Source organism: Diabrotica virgifera, chromosome 5 (genome assembly GCF_917563875.1).
Source record: "Diabrotica virgifera virgifera chromosome 5, PGI_DIABVI_V3a".
Classification (NCBI taxonomy): Eukaryota; Metazoa; Arthropoda; class Insecta; order Coleoptera; family Chrysomelidae; genus Diabrotica; species Diabrotica virgifera.
Window position 1 is genome coordinate 67,292,612 of NC_065447.1, and position 15,959 is coordinate 67,308,570.

At 35.3% G+C, this 15,959-nt stretch overlaps 1 protein-coding gene across 1 annotated transcript in view; it reads left to right on the forward strand.

The window, feature by feature from the left end:
• The first annotated feature begins 3,163 nt into the window (after positions 1-3,163).
• Positions 3,164-15,959, forward strand: part of LOC126884218 (reticulon-4-interacting protein 1, mitochondrial) — a 35,108-nt gene continuing 22,312 nt past the window's right edge. Inside the window, exons 1-4 of the mRNA XM_050650114.1 lie at positions 3,164-3,763; positions 8,711-8,916; positions 9,279-9,476; positions 14,076-14,188. Of these exons, the coding sequence (XP_050506071.1) occupies positions 3,541-3,763; positions 8,711-8,916; positions 9,279-9,476; positions 14,076-14,188 (740 nt within the window). The 5' untranslated portion in view covers positions 3,164-3,540. The remainder of the gene's footprint in view (positions 3,764-8,710; positions 8,917-9,278; positions 9,477-14,075; positions 14,189-15,959) is intronic.

The window sequence follows — 15,959 nt, forward strand, 5'->3', positions numbered from 1 at the left end:
CCTATCTACCTCACCCCCTAATCTATGATCTTTATGACACCCGATTCTGTGTCAGATATAGGGGAGTTCTCCGTCCATCCTGTTATATGTCAATGATCATAACCCTATTAGACATGGAAAAAAGAGTCTCTCTTTCCTTGTCTAAGATCATAACCATAACCATTAACCAAGCGCGGCTCCTCCTTAGGGTCAATTGGTCAATGACCCCCCTAAAATAATCTCATAAAAATACCAATTTTATTAAAAATATCTTTTATCTAAAACTTCACTCTGAAATATAAAATTCTCTCTCAGCAGTCTGCATTGGCAAAACAAATATAATAGATATAATAACGTCGCGCCTCGCGCTATACACAAGCCCGTGGCTGGGCCGTATTTTAAATTGTCTATATACAGTTCTTATGGCTTATGGACAAATGCATGTAAAATAGAAAAGAGACGGCAGATAGCAATTTCGTGGGCGAGAGTGGGAGTGACCTTTCCGTCGTATACCTCTAGTAGAGTCGACGGCCTCACGTTTAGTTAGTTACCGTCTGCTGACCGCACTTCACGGCAGGTCTATATCGATCGCGGCGTATTTGCGTAATTTATTTTGTTTTGTTGGATTTTTTTGTGATTGTAACAAAAACAAGATGAGTGTTGTTGACGAAATAATTGCCTTAAAATCTGCTGGAACACTAAATTATGAACGGCGGCTTGAGAAAAAAGAAAGTGGTCGACCAAAACCAAACATGAATTTAAAACAAACAACAAAGGATAGGGGTAAGGACATTCAAAGATATTTTAAAGAATCAATGTACAATTTGTGTGATTGGATTTGTGGCTGCAGTGTGAGAAATGCATTTTTTTGCTATCCGTGTTTACTGTTTTCGAATGACGCTGTATGGGCGAAAAATGGAGTAACTGACATTAAGCATTTAAAAGTGAAAATTACAAAACATGCCTCTTCAACTACTCATATAAATTCATCAATGAGTTACGCAAGTTTAGGACGTGTTAACATAAGACAGCAACTTGATAGTGTATATCGTAAATCTGTGCATGACTTTAATGAATTGGTATCTAAAAATAGGTATATTTTAAACAAACTAATCGACTGTGTAAAATTTTGTGGAGTTTTCGAAATTGCATTGCGCGGTCATGACGAAAGTGACAGCTCCAATAATCGTGGAATTTTTCTGGGCCTTATCGATTTTGTTTCTGAACTGGATTTAATGTTTAAAGAACACATTGAAAAAAGTACAGTATTTAAAGGAACATCGAAAACAATTCAGAACGATATTTTAGAATCAATGTTAGCCATTGTGCATACTCATATCATGAAGGAGATTGGCCAGACAAATTTTGTGGCCATTCAAGTAGATGAGACCACAGACAGCTCCAATAAAACGCAGATGATTATCATATTGCGATATGTATTAACTGGTATTGTACATGAAAGATTTTGGAAATTTGTTAACCCCCTAGGTACTACAGCACAACATTTAACTAATGTAATATTGGAAGAACTTCAATTATTAAAAATTAATGAAGCACCTGAAAAATTGATTGCCCAAAGTTACGATGGTGCATCAGTCATGAGCGGTAAACTGGGAGGAGTACAAACAAAAATTAAAGAAATATACCCAAATGCACACTTCATTCACTGCTATGCCCATCAATTTAATCTTATCCTCCAAAAAGCGGCGAGTCAACACAAACCGATAAAAATATTTTTTGCAAATTTACACGGATTTTCGTCCTTTTTCGGCCGATCTCCAAAACGTACGATGGTTCTGGATAGAGTGGTTAAAGTAAGGCTACCTAAAGCTGCGCCTACTCGATGGGCTTTCAATACAAAATGTGTTGAAATTGTATACACTTATAAAGATGATTTAAAATCTTGCTTAGAGGAAATTATTGATGAGGAGCAAGATGGTAACAATATAAATCAAGCAACTGGTTTAAAAAGACATTTGGAAGATGAGCATTTTTTATTTTGGTTAAATTTTTTCCATAAAATAATGCCCCATGTTGATATATTGTTTAAACAATTGCAAATGCGAGACATTGATGTTATATCTGTCAAAAATTGTATCCTGTCTTTTAACAACAATATCCAAATAATTAGAAATACTATTTTGGAATCAGAAGTACCAAGCACATCAACAGCAAAAAAAAGAAAAACTACTGCAGAGGATCCAAAGCGACGAACTGCACTTGAAATTTGTGATATTATTATATCTGAAATAAATCACAGGTTTAGTTTCAATGATCATCTCATGATTTCACAGTTATTCTACATAGAGAAATTTGAAGCATACACTACCAACTTTCCGCAAAATATTTTAAAAATGGTGACGGCTAATTATCCCACAGTGAATATTTCCAAACTAAAATCGGAACTTGAAGTCTTATATTGTCGTGAGGATTTTCGCAATAGTGCTGGTGCAGTAGCCATACTTCAGCTTTTTATTAACATGAATTTGTCTGAAACATTTTCTGAAGCAGTGAAGTTATTAAATATTTTGTGCACACTCCCTATGACAACCGTGGAAAGTGAGAGATGTTTTTCTACTTTAAAAAGAGTAAAAACATTCCTGCGTAATACGATGGGACAACCTAGACTTAGTGCCTTGTCTATGCTGAGCATCGAGAAAACGCTTGTCAAGAGCATTCCAAATTTCAATGAGAAGGTCATAGACTATTTTGCAGAACTAAAGGATAGAAGAATTGACTTAAAATATAAAAATATTTAAAGTAAGTTTCGTTTTAATAAATTTACAATTTATTATACTATAAATATTCCTATCTATATATCAGTCAATAACCTGTTCATACCATTTTTCCTATATTTTTTAAAAGATTTACTCTAAAAAAAGACAAATTTAATTTTCGGAAAACTAGGGTAAATAGTATTGAGTTTTATCTAAGTCTGTATTTTTTATCTAAAATATAAATGCTAAAAGATCTTTTAAATACTTTAAAAAATCAACAGTTTGAAGTTTTCAAACCAAAATGACCCCCCTGAAGATTGACCCACGAGCCGCCGCTGCCATTAACATATCATAATCATAACAAGATCATAACCACACGTGACTGACGTGACCGCACTGTGACTGTGTGACTGTAACTGACAGACCAAAATTATATTTACATAATTACAATATAATTAGTCTGTGATAAGATTTGTTATTGATACAAAAATAATTATATTATATTTACATAATTACAATTTACTATATAATTCCTAAGTGATAAGATTTGTTATTGAGGTAGGTTAATGTCAAGTGCTCACCTTTACTTTTAGGTCTAATGGACCTATAATATTTCTATCCAAATAGAAGATTAAAATAACCATATGATCATCCTGTCAGTTTTATTTTGATAAACGTCAAAGATTTTTATATCGGAAATAACGTCAACAATCCAAAATAATTAAGTCCATGAATATTAAAAGAGTAATTTACATAAGTACATAAAATTTATTTAATTTAAAAAGCAAACTTATAAAATTTTGCACAGTTGGGAAGTTTATACTCATTGTTTGTAAGTTTACAAATGAACAGAATGTTAAAAAGAGTATTTTCAACTTTCGGCATTACCTATGACAAACAAGCCCTTACGGAAAAACTAAAAATGAAGGCCTGGCTTATTCATGAGTATGGCGGTATACAAAATGCACAGCTCGGAGAAACGCGACTCCCTATTATTAGAAGCCCTACAGATGTGTTAGTTCAAGTTCACAGTGCATCTGTTAATCCTATAGATGTATTAATGATGGGTAAGAATAACTTTTATGTATATTTAAAATTGAACTAAAGTTTCCTTTAAACTCACAACTACACCCAGAAAAATCAAGAAGATGAAACAACAATAGTGTATATCATCATCATCAACCCGTATGCGCCCATTGCTGGAAATAGGTCTCCCTCAGATCTTTCCATCTGTCTCTGTCTTGTGTGGCTTGTGTCCAGTTACTGATAACACTCTTCAGATCATCAGTCTATCTGGTTGATGGGCATCCTCTGCTCCCTAGTGCTTCTTTTCTTGGCCTCCATTTCACAATACATTTTGTTTATCTGTTGTCTGATAATCTAGTGACGTGTCTTGCCCAATTCCACTTTAGACAATTCCTTCTACAGCGTCTGTTGTTTTTGTTCTATAACACATTTTTTCATTTGGGATTTGGTCTCTCAGGGAGACCCAACACCTGGCACTCCATAGCCCTCTGAGTTATGTGAATCTTGTTCACTACTTTTTTTGTGAATGTTAATGTTTCTGCTCCATAAGTGAGTACAGGCAACACACACTGGTCAAACATTTTCCTTTTAAGGCAAGGCATATGGATAAGTCAGATTTAAATGCATAGTTCAATTTACCAAACGCTATCCAGGTTAATCCTATGCGACATGGGAGCTCACGTCTCTGGTTACCTCTGCCCAACCAAATTTCATGTCCTAAGTACTTATAAGATGCAGTATGCTCAATATCCCTTCCATCAACAACAATATTAAGATTTAGCACCAGATTAGTCATCTTGTTCATGTTAATCTTTAGTCCGACCTCTAAGAAGCGTGATATAATTTGTTCAACATTATTATTGCACCAATCATACGATCAGCGATAAGGACAACATCATCTGCGAATCTCAAATGACTAAGCTTCTCTTCATTTATGTTGATATCATATTCGCTCAGATCTACTTATCTGCCTTCTTACAAGTGTACAGCAATGAATTAATTGTTAATTTATTGCTGAAGTTTACACCAGGAATAGTATATTGTACAACAAGAGAGAAGAAAGACACATTTCTCACAAGCGCAGAAGTTTGTTGGCATGAGCCAAGGTACAAAGTGAGTGCCGCAAATCAAGCGAGGGAGAAATACATTGTTTTCTCACGTGTTGTACACTGTACTTTTTCTATGGATGCATTTTTGTCAAGAGTTCAAACTTCAAAATTAAATAATTTAGGTGCTTTTATGTAGATTATATGCCAAAATTGAAATAAAATACATATTATACACATAAGTATGTAGGTATTTAATATTCTTAATATCTATATACTTTTATTTATTTAACACTAGAAAGCCGGAGGGGCCAATTTGGTCCCTGTTGCGATTTAATGTTATTGTAGTTTTTTTATTTGAGACAATAATATTTTCATATTTTATGATGTTTAATATTTTGATACAAAGCCTTATTTAAAACAAAAAAATATTGTTTACTAAATTTATTTAATGGTTTTTTTAACAAATCTACCATAGAAGTCTAAAGGGGCCAAATTGGCCCCGTGTAAGTTATTGTCGTTTTCTGGTAAATTCGACGATCCTTTCTTTCAAATTCCTGTCGAATGGGTAAAATTATATTTATGTATGTTTATTGTAAATGGTTACCCTTATACTGGTATTGATCATCTACATACTAAAGATACAATTGTTGGCGAACACAAGTGAACACAAAGATGCAATTGTTGGTGTAGAGGACCAAATGATGCGTCTTTATACTACAAAAGCAACTTCAAGACGATGGCCTATGTACTTGTTTTATCATACTCTTGACTTGGAAGCAATAAATGCATGGATTATTTATAAATAAATAACTGGAAGTAGACTCAGTTTTCGTAAGTTTATTCTTCGGCTGTGTGAAGAATTATGGGCCCCATACCTTGTCTCCCGAAATCTGGAACTACGTCTAGCAACACCAGGTCTACCAACAACTATCACTGTTACTACCCAAAAACGAAAAAAATATCAGTTGAAAATATTTTGTAAAGGAAATCATACTTCAAATCATTGCCACGGTTGTAACAAGGCAATGTGTGGCAAATATCAAAAACTGCAAATTGTATGGTGTTCTGAATGTTTTTGATGGGCAGCGAATGTGTTAAACAATAAAAGTAAAAAATAAAATTAGATTCTACCGTCTAGAGTTGATTTAATTTCTTTAAACTGAGTTTTAATTGATTAAAGAACGTGGGGCCAAAATGATCCCTTCTGGCTTTCTAGGTAGGTATGCTAAGCCAGACATTCTAGTGTTAAAATTATAGTTACAGTTATATTTGAACAGTTTTGAAAGGTAAGTAATTCCTGGTAAGTTTTGATTTGACACATTTTATTTGACAAAAATACTTGTGTTTGTATTGTGCATGTTACCATGGAAACCGCGATTCTACGTATGGAACCCGTGAGAAAAAATATTTCTCACTGCAATAGCCTACTTTTCTCACAGCCTGAGAAATTGTTCGTTTTGAATGTACCTATGTAAGTAATGAGAGAAGTTCCACATTGTATAGTATCCATAGAAAAACAATTTATTCCTGTAACTATAATTTATGTCAAATATGATTTATTTGAAATGTCACTCAAAAGTGTTTAACACGTTTATGGACACGACTGCATATGAAGTAAATTTCTCCATAAGATGACGTGGCTACGTGAAGTGTGTCAGTGAATGTGTTAAATTGTGAAAATTATTGTAAAAATGAATAAAACACTTTCAAAAAGTCATGTAATTCTTATAGAAAACGAAGTCCCGTCAGAAGAGTCCCACAGGAAATGTTTCCCAATCCTTTCTTGAATTTTATTAGAGATTTTCGTAAGTCTGATAAACAACATTTAACAGTAACTGAATTAGTCAGAAGATGCACCCAAATTTGGAGACTGATGAACGAAAATGACTATATTTGATTCCTTTTTGTAAATTTTAAAATCAATTAGTGTTGTACATATAATATAATCAAAATCTAACTCTCATATACAAGTTGTACATACAACTTCTGTGAGAAACTGAGTTTATTTTTATTATGTACAATTATTTCCTACAAATAAACTCCATTAATAGGTGCGTTCGCGGGAGCCTGTCGACGACTAGTCGGCGACAAATTAGCAGCAAAACGCATGCGCACTTTAAAATGATATAATTAATATCGTTAATAGATAAATATACAAGGTATATTTTAATATTATAATTTAATAATTAGTTATTAATATTAATTAATAGTTAATATACCTTGTTTATTTATCTATTAACGATATTATTTTTATTAAATGAGGTTAGAAATTGTCGGCGACAATTTGTCAACTGTACCCGCGAACGCACCTATTATTATTAGTATAACTGTTTCTGAGAAACAATTAGGTCTGGATCCCGAGTATGAAAAAAAAGTTGATTAATAGCAAGCTGAAAATTTGTTAATAGCTTAAGGGTGTCTAGTCGAATAAACTTTGATATATGGGAACACTGAAACAGGGGTAGTTTTAATTGTGGAACAGGTTAAAAATTTGGAACGGTCACAGCACGAAAACGGCACATTTATTTTGTCCGACAGAACAGACTTTAACTCTCCGAACAGAGATTAAACTCTCATGAAAAAATCAGACTGCTATTTATTACCTGTCATAATTCCTGTCATTTGACATATTCTACATGTTCCACTCATTAAAACGCCCATTTGGTGATAAATAGCAGTCTGATTTTTGCATGAGAGTTTAATCTCTGTTCGAAGAGTTTAAGTCTGTTCTGTCGGATAAAATAAATGTGCCGTTTTCGTGCTGTGACCGTTCCAAATTTTTAACCTGTTCCACAATTAAAACTACCCCTGTTCCAGTGTTCACACATATCAAAGTTTATTCGACTAGACACCCTTAAGCTATTAACAAATTTTCAGCTTGCTATTAATCAACTTTTTTTTCATACGCGGGATCCAGACCTAAATGGTTATGGTAACTTTACTGCAAAGCTAGCATAGTCATAGCTATATCTCAGCAATGAAAAGGGCTACAGAGCCCATCTTGGCAGCATATTCTATTTCTAATTAATTGCTGTTATTCCTTGGAACATTAATCAACCCCTAAAAACTACCCCATCATCATCTAGCGCAAGAAATTATCCCTGGAAAAATTGAGATATCAGCCAAAAACGATGACGCTAGAAAATTTAACTGCAAGAAATTAATTGTTAATTTATTGCCGAAGTATTACACCAAGAAACAATCTATTGCTGCAACTGTTTCTGAGAAACAATGGTTATGGTAACTTTACTGTAAAGCTGACTTAGTCAGCTATATCTCAGCAATGAAAGGGGCTACAGGGCCCATCTTGGTGGCATATTTTATTGCTAATTAATTGCTATTGATTGATACAGTAACCAATACCCAAAAACTTTTTTTTTTGTTCAACATGACTCAAAGTGACTAAAAGAGATAATTTTTGAAATTTGCTTGAAAAAATTACTTAAATAAAATTTTAACCAATGTGGCCCATAAGTTTCTTGCGGATTTGATATTAGGAACTAATTTTTGATAAGCTTGTGCATTTATCTAGTTTTAATGTATTTGGCTGATATCTGGATTTTCCTCTGGGTGACCTATGTACTAGGAGACGATGGGGTAGTTCTTGGTCATTGCTTAATGTGCCAATCAACAGCAGCAATTATTTAGCAATAAAATATGCTGCTAGGATGGACCCTATAGCTCTTTTCCTTGTTGAGATATAGTTGTGGTGCTGCTAGCTTTACCGTAAAGTTACCATTCTTTCTCGAAAATGGCTACAGCAATAATTTTTTTCTTTCCGTAACAAATTATAGTCTTGGTATCTGAATTCGGCCTTAATGGATATGCTAACTTTACTGACATACATATTAGTTTATTTTAATTTTCTGTTATTTCTGTCCATGGAAGAGGGTTGAAGTTGTATGTCATTATTGATAGTACATTTTTAATTTTTTGTAGGTGGCTATGGTAATACTCTATTGCAAATGATGAGGAAGGGTGAATTGGAGCTTCCTCTAACAGTAGGTAGGGATTTTTCAGGTACTATTTTAGCCAAAGGACTAGGTGTATCTGATGAATATAAAATTGGTGATGAAGTGTATGGTTTTGTGCCTTTATATAAACCTGGAACATTTTCAGAAGCTGTTCTAACTGATTCCTCATATGTAAGTTACGTTATTAATTTTAACAAAAATTATGATAAATAATTTGGTTTTTGATTTGGTGATTAATTAAACAATTAACAATTCGCTTTTTTTAATTAAATTATTTAGACATGTTGACATGTAGAACTATATCTACTGCTATTAATTAATGGATTCTTAGGAGCCATATTTAGAATCAGAGAAGCAGGACAAACTAGTTGGCCTATGCCAAACTAGTTTGTCCTGAAATCGGGTTTGGCCGGTAACATTGACACGAATTTTAATGTTGAGTAATTTTATATTATTTTTTCTTTTTTCACCTGGAGATATTTCCTAATTAGGATAAGTAGTATCATTGTAAAATATTACGGATATTTTTTTAGATCTTACCAAAACCAAAACACTTAAATCACGTGGAGAGTGCTTCATTAGTGTATACAACTATGACAGCATGGAGTGCACTCTTTGTTTTCGGAAATATGATTACAAAGCAAAAGGAAGGATTAAGAGTGCTAATTTTAGGTGCTTCAGGAGGGGTTGGAACTTGTGCAGTTCAGCTACTTAAATCTCAAGGTTGTGAGGTGAGTACGACAAATTTTATATTTGGATTATACAAAATATAGTATCTAAAACAATAGCTATTTGGATAACAAGGGATGAAAGTGAGAATGAAGTTTACTGTCCCGAGAATGAAGTTTACTGCCCGACGCGTAGCGGAGGGCAGCATTCAAGAGAGGAAAAGGCACTTTACTCCCATGTTATACATATGGTTTTTCCACCTTCCTCAAATTAATAACTAGTCATTTTTCATTTTTACTTAATTTATTTATGTAACTAACCAACAAAATTTATTAAACTAAAACTAACAAGTAGGTACAATATAACTGTCAACTGTCAAATTATTAATGTAAACATTGTTAAATCAAAATAACAATTTACTGTTTTTTACCATTCTGCAAAATACAGGGTGTTTTATAAATAACCGTTAAAATGTATAGATACTTACGTAATAGAAAATAGATATTGTACAGGGCGTCAATAAGTTATATTTCACAAATGAAATACCATGACGTCACTTTTACTTTACTTTTCCTCCCTAGGGAGGAAAAGTACAACTTTGCTCCCTACAATCAGGTCCAGAAAAGTATACTTTTGGTAGAGGTAGGTGGAAATAGCTATTTGTATAACAAGGGAGGAAAGTGCTACTTTTCCTCCCGAGAATGAAGTTTACTGCCCGACGCGTAGCGGAGGGCAGTAATCATTCAAGGGAGGAAAAGGCACTTTACTCCCATGTTATACATATGGTTTTTCCACCTTCCTCAAATAACAAGTCAATTTTTCATTTTTACTTAATTTATTTATGTAACTAACCAACAAAATTTATTAGAACTAAAACTAACAAGTAGGTACAATATAACTGTCAACTGTCAGATATAAGTCAAATTATTAATGTAAACATTGTTAAATCAAAATAACAATTTACTGTTTTTTACCATTCTGCAAAATACAGAGTGTTTTATAAATAAACGTTAAAATGTATAGATACTTACGTAATAGAAATTAGATATTGTACAGGGCGTCAATAAGTTATATTTCATAAATGAAATGCCATGACGTCACTTTTACTTTTCCTCCCTAGGGAGGAAAAATATTTTCCTCCCTAGGGAGGAAAAGTACAACTTTTCTCCCAACAATCAGGTCCTGAAAAGTATACTTTCGGTAGAGGTAGGTGGAAAAATCTTTAACAGTCACGATATAAAATTGAAAGTAAAAGTTGTTTCTTCTCCGTTCTTCTATATGGAGTGGAGTCATGGTCCTGAACTGAAGCAATATCCAAGCATTTGTAGTGCTATAGACGCATTTTGAGGATTTCCTGTATTCTACACAAAATGGGTAAAGAGCACGAACTAATCACAACCATACAACATCACAAACTGGAATACCTGGACCACATAATGTGTAATGATCAACGATACGACCTACACACCATACTACACCTTGACATACTTCAAGGTAAAGGTAAATGTAAAAAGAAGTCCAGGAAGAAATATAGAATTTAGAAATAGAGTCAGCTATTTCTCTTCGACCATGATGGTTGGGTGATGCACCCACTCCATGAAAAAAGTTTAAATGTGTTTGTAACGTTTGTGTGGCCGTTTTTCCTGTTTTTTCTGTTTGGGGTTTGTACGGAGGAGCGCTTGGAGGAGGTTTGTATGAGCGCGCTAATAACCGGCAAAATAACGCAAAAGATGGAAAACATAGTTAATTGTAAGGTAACAAGAGATGAAACTTGTAGAGGTGTAAAATTTAGCGGTAGGAACCTATAAATTTACATTTTATTGATTATTTCCCACCTTTGGACATATCGGACGAGTTTGGCAACTATCACGGTGACAGTGAAAGTTTTAGTTGTCATACTCTTCCGTTATGTCTAAAGGTGGGAAACAATCAATAAAATGCAAATTTATAGGTTCCTATCGCTAAATTTTATACCTCTACTAGTTTCATCTTTTTTATCTCACAACTTAATATATTTTCCATATTTTACGTTATTGTGCCGGTTATAAGCGCGCTCATCACTGTATATTGTAATATAGCTAGATATTGTTAAGATGCTCATGCACATGACCTTAAGTAGTGGTACTTTTTTATTTTCTATTGACCATTAGCTCCGGTGATGACAATTTTGTCAAAAGTGCTTAGCTAAGAAAATAAATACTTTTTACACACTTTGACATACTATTTTTTCACTTTCTTGATGTTAATATACTGCTTACTATCTCATAACTTTCTTTCAACTAAGTATTTGATCGTAATTGAGGGGATTAGATTCTAAGGGGTACAAGTGACAACATATTGTAAACTGAGTTAAGTGCACAAAATAATTCTAGATAGTACTAAAAATTTAGTGGCAAAGTAATACAGGAGAATTAAACTACTGATGGTGACATATCGCAGCTTCTGGTTTGACTACTTACGAAATATTTAAAAAGAGGTTGCGGCAAACAGGTATAACTACACTTGTATCTTTTTGACTGTATGGTATTGGATATTAAAAAGTGACAAAGTATTAAGTGGCAAAGAGAAACAAGTGCAAAATTTGAAGCAATGGGGTACAAGTGCGAACGTTTTTCAAAATTTCAAATATTTTGAACGAAAATAAATACTACCTCTACAAAAACTTTTACAATTAAATACATCTAATGTATAAAATTAATTCAAAATAAGTCCAGAAGTGATTATTTGGCTGTAGAATTTACTATGTAAATTTAACTTTGACTTCGTTTTTCTCAACTTACTTACTTTCCGTGTCCGGAACACCAACAACTTTAAATTCTGTATGTCCAATGGTTGGCCACATAGATGGCCCTGTCATTTGCTATAATTAGGTCTTCTTCTGTGCAGGTCTCTCCCATCTCTGTGCATGATAGTAGATGCCGGCTGGTCTGAACCGCGTCACAGTCGCAGGTATCGTCCTCCTGGTATCCCCATTTTTTCAGGTTACTAGCACAACGTGAAACGCCGGTTGTTAATCTGTTTAGCGCTTTCCAAGTCGGATACGGTAAGTTGTGTCCAGCAGCCATTTTCTCTGAGGGAGGAAAATGTGTCGCGGTAGCTGACGCTTGCCATAGGTGTATTCGGCGCGTCTCTGGCGCTTCGGGGATGGATCTTGATGTTTTCAGGAAGCTTTTCCGAGATCTTAGTCTACTTGGCTGAGTTTGGTGGTCACATAAGGGGTGTCTTCGGTCCGTCTCCTGCTTTTTTCGTTCTACCTCTGACATGATTTTCCTCCTGATAGGTGGTGGAGCAATTCCAGCTATGGGGTGTACCTCTTCGATAGGTGTCGGTTTCAGGCAACCCGATATTATACGAACCGTTTCATTTAGAGCCACGTCGACGTTCTTTGCGTGAGCAGAGTTTGCCCATACTGGTGCTCCAAACTCCGCGGCCGAAAAATATAATGCCAAGGCAGAAGTGCGGAGAGTGTGTGGTTGTGCTCCCCATTTTGTATTAGTTAGCTTGCGGATGATATTATTTGTGGCACTTACTTTCTTCTTGACATCTTGACAGTGGTATCGGTAAGACAGAGTTCTATCCAGACGGACGCCAAGGTATTTTGGCGTCTTGTTGTGTTCCAGCATCTGACCACGCCATTCCACCTCCAGCGGCCTTCGGGCATGCTTGTTTCTCAGGTGGAAAGCACATACCTGGGTTTTTGTGGGATTGGGTTTCAGATGGTTTTTATCGTAGTACAGAGCTAAGTCTCCCAGGGCATCTGTCAGTTTCACTTCGACTTCATTGAAGGCTCTTCCCTGAGCTGCCACAGCTGTATCATCAGCGTAAATAAATTGCCTTGTTTGTTGGTGTATGGGTTGGTCGTTGGTGTATATGTTGTATAGTATCGGCGCGAGGACACTTCCCTATGGTAGCCCATTTTTTGGTCCCTCCACCGACTGTTCTTGGACTGGAGCGTTACGTAGAAGAAGCGTCTATTCTGGAGGAGACATTTCACTAACCTTGTTAGTCGGAAATCCTTTGTAGTTTCATAGAGTTTTGCGAGTAGCTGTTGATGGTTAACTGTGTCATAGGCGGCAGTTAGGTCTATGAACGCTACTCCTGTTATTTCCTTCCGTTCAAAACCATCTTCAATATGTTGGGTGAAATTAAGAATTTGACTGTAGCAGCACTTTCCGGGTCTGAATCCTGCTTGTTCTGGAATAATTTTAGTCTCCACATATTCTGCGATCCGGTTCAGTATCATTCTTTCAAAGGCTTTGAAAAGGTGGCACAAGAGAGACACAGGTCTAAAACTCTTTGTATTCGCCGGATCATTCCTTGGTTTTAAGAGAGCTACCACTCTAGCTTTCCTCCAGATTTTGGGGATTTGTAATGTACGGATGCAGTAATTCATCATTTTTACGAGCCACTCTATGGTTTTTAGTCCAAAGTTCTTTATTTGTTCTGTTCGTATGTCGTCCAGGCCAGCCGCTTTATTATCTTTCATTTGGTGGATCGCGCCTCTCATCTCCTCTAGACAAAAAGAGGTACCTAGAACATCTCTTTCTTCGTCAACTTTTTTCTTCGCTCGTTTTTCTCAACTAAACCATTTTATCACTTGTACCCCTTAGCATCTAGTCCCCTTAATTATAACATGACACCATGTATATTTATTATTCTAGGTTTTTGGTACTTGTGCAGAAGATGCAGTGCCATTGGTAAAAAAATTAGGAGCAGATTGTGTCTTCGATTATAAAGACAAAGATTACGTACAAAAAGTAGCAAACGAAGGAAGGTAAATTACATTTTAATTTGTTTCTAATAATGACTTAATTTTTTTTCTTTTACTTTCTCTTTTAAAGCGGGTACACACATGCCTGTAAATTAGGAAAGTAGCGGGGATGCAAGTAGCTTGCCTGCCTATACTGGCAAGGCAAAAAAGCAGGGTAGATTTTTACACATGCAAGTGCCAGTAAAAATCGAATGGTTTTGATGTGAAGTGCTTTTGTTGTAATTAGAAGTTTCTGAGTTTCCACAAAAAAAAAGAGACGATCCATGGAAGGTATTCCGAATGAATTAAACAAGCAAATATTCCTTGTGGTCACGTATATTTCTAGAGATTTAATAATGAATCTGAAGCGAAACTCAAAAAAGAAAAAATTGGGCGAGAATTTGAATTAGTAGGTGGGAAAATTTTGAGCAAGTAGTTGTTTACTTAGAGAGATGAGACTTGAAGATGTAGAAGGAAAGAATGCTTCTTAATAGCAAAAAAAATCCCATATACGTGGTGCGGTCCCAGCAAGAACTAATGCTCGTTATTGGAAATAGCTCGTTAGATATTTGGCTACTGGCGATTCATATAAATCTCTGAAGGTATTGTATAGAGTCGGAAGTTCTACGATTTTTGAAACGATAATTTTTATTACTAAAACAACAGATTTGATCTATCATCTACACCACAACTCTCTGCTAATCACTGGCATGCCCGTAACGCGCGTTCACACATGCGTGTGCCACTTCCCATGCATGCGCATTGCATCTGTCAGCACGCTACTAGCACGAAAAATCAAATTGTTTGCGATTAACTAGCATGCCAGGAACTAATATGCTAGTTAACGTACACACTTACCAGTTGGGGAACAGTAGTTTGTGCTAGCTAGGGACTGGTATGCAAGTGTGCTACCATGTAGCATACATGTGTGTTTCATACTTGATGAAACCTATATTGTCTTTTATATCTGTTGAGAATATATCACAACATAACAATAGGACGCACATAAAGAACGTCCTAACAAAGAGAGAAACTGTATTACTATAGGATGCTTGTTGTAAACAAAATCTGATGCTATTTACCTTTAAAAAATGTGGGAGGTTTAACACTACGAGTCAAAAGAGCTTTTACCAAGAGTACTAACTATTTATTGCAGAGAAAAATACAAAATGGAGCATAACAAATCTAGCAAGTGAAGAGGAAAGAACATACATATAAACAAACAATACAAAACTAGGAGATAGAGAAAACGTACATATTTAAAACAAAATGGATGCAACACTAGTGTTGATTGAGAGAAACAAACTACTAATTACAAAGTACTCACAAACAGAATGAGTCTTTCACAATGTCTGTGTGTGCACTATAGATTGTCTGTCCAAATTCACTTGCACCACGATCCCGGCTGTGGAAACTGCGGGGTTGGTTGTCTTGGAAAACTGCTACCAAAGGTGATGCAACATCTGATCACTTGTTTACACCAAGAACACTACTAACAACTTTGTATTGATTGCGTGCATACCAACAATGCACAATCTTTGTCAGCTGCTTGCTCATACTTTTTAGAGCTGCGAGCAAGAGATCGACTGAGATGTTACTCCGGTTGCAACGGGATGCTACCTGGATCTTGCTTGAGAAACACACTCCTCTGGTACAGACTGCAACAGCGCGAGGATGCGCTGGAGTGGCTCATGCAATTTGCATCTTGACCATTTGAGATGACGATGAGCACTGAGACACAGCATAATAAATCAACCAGTAAGGATACACTGCGATGCCGCCTTTGAAGTTAAAA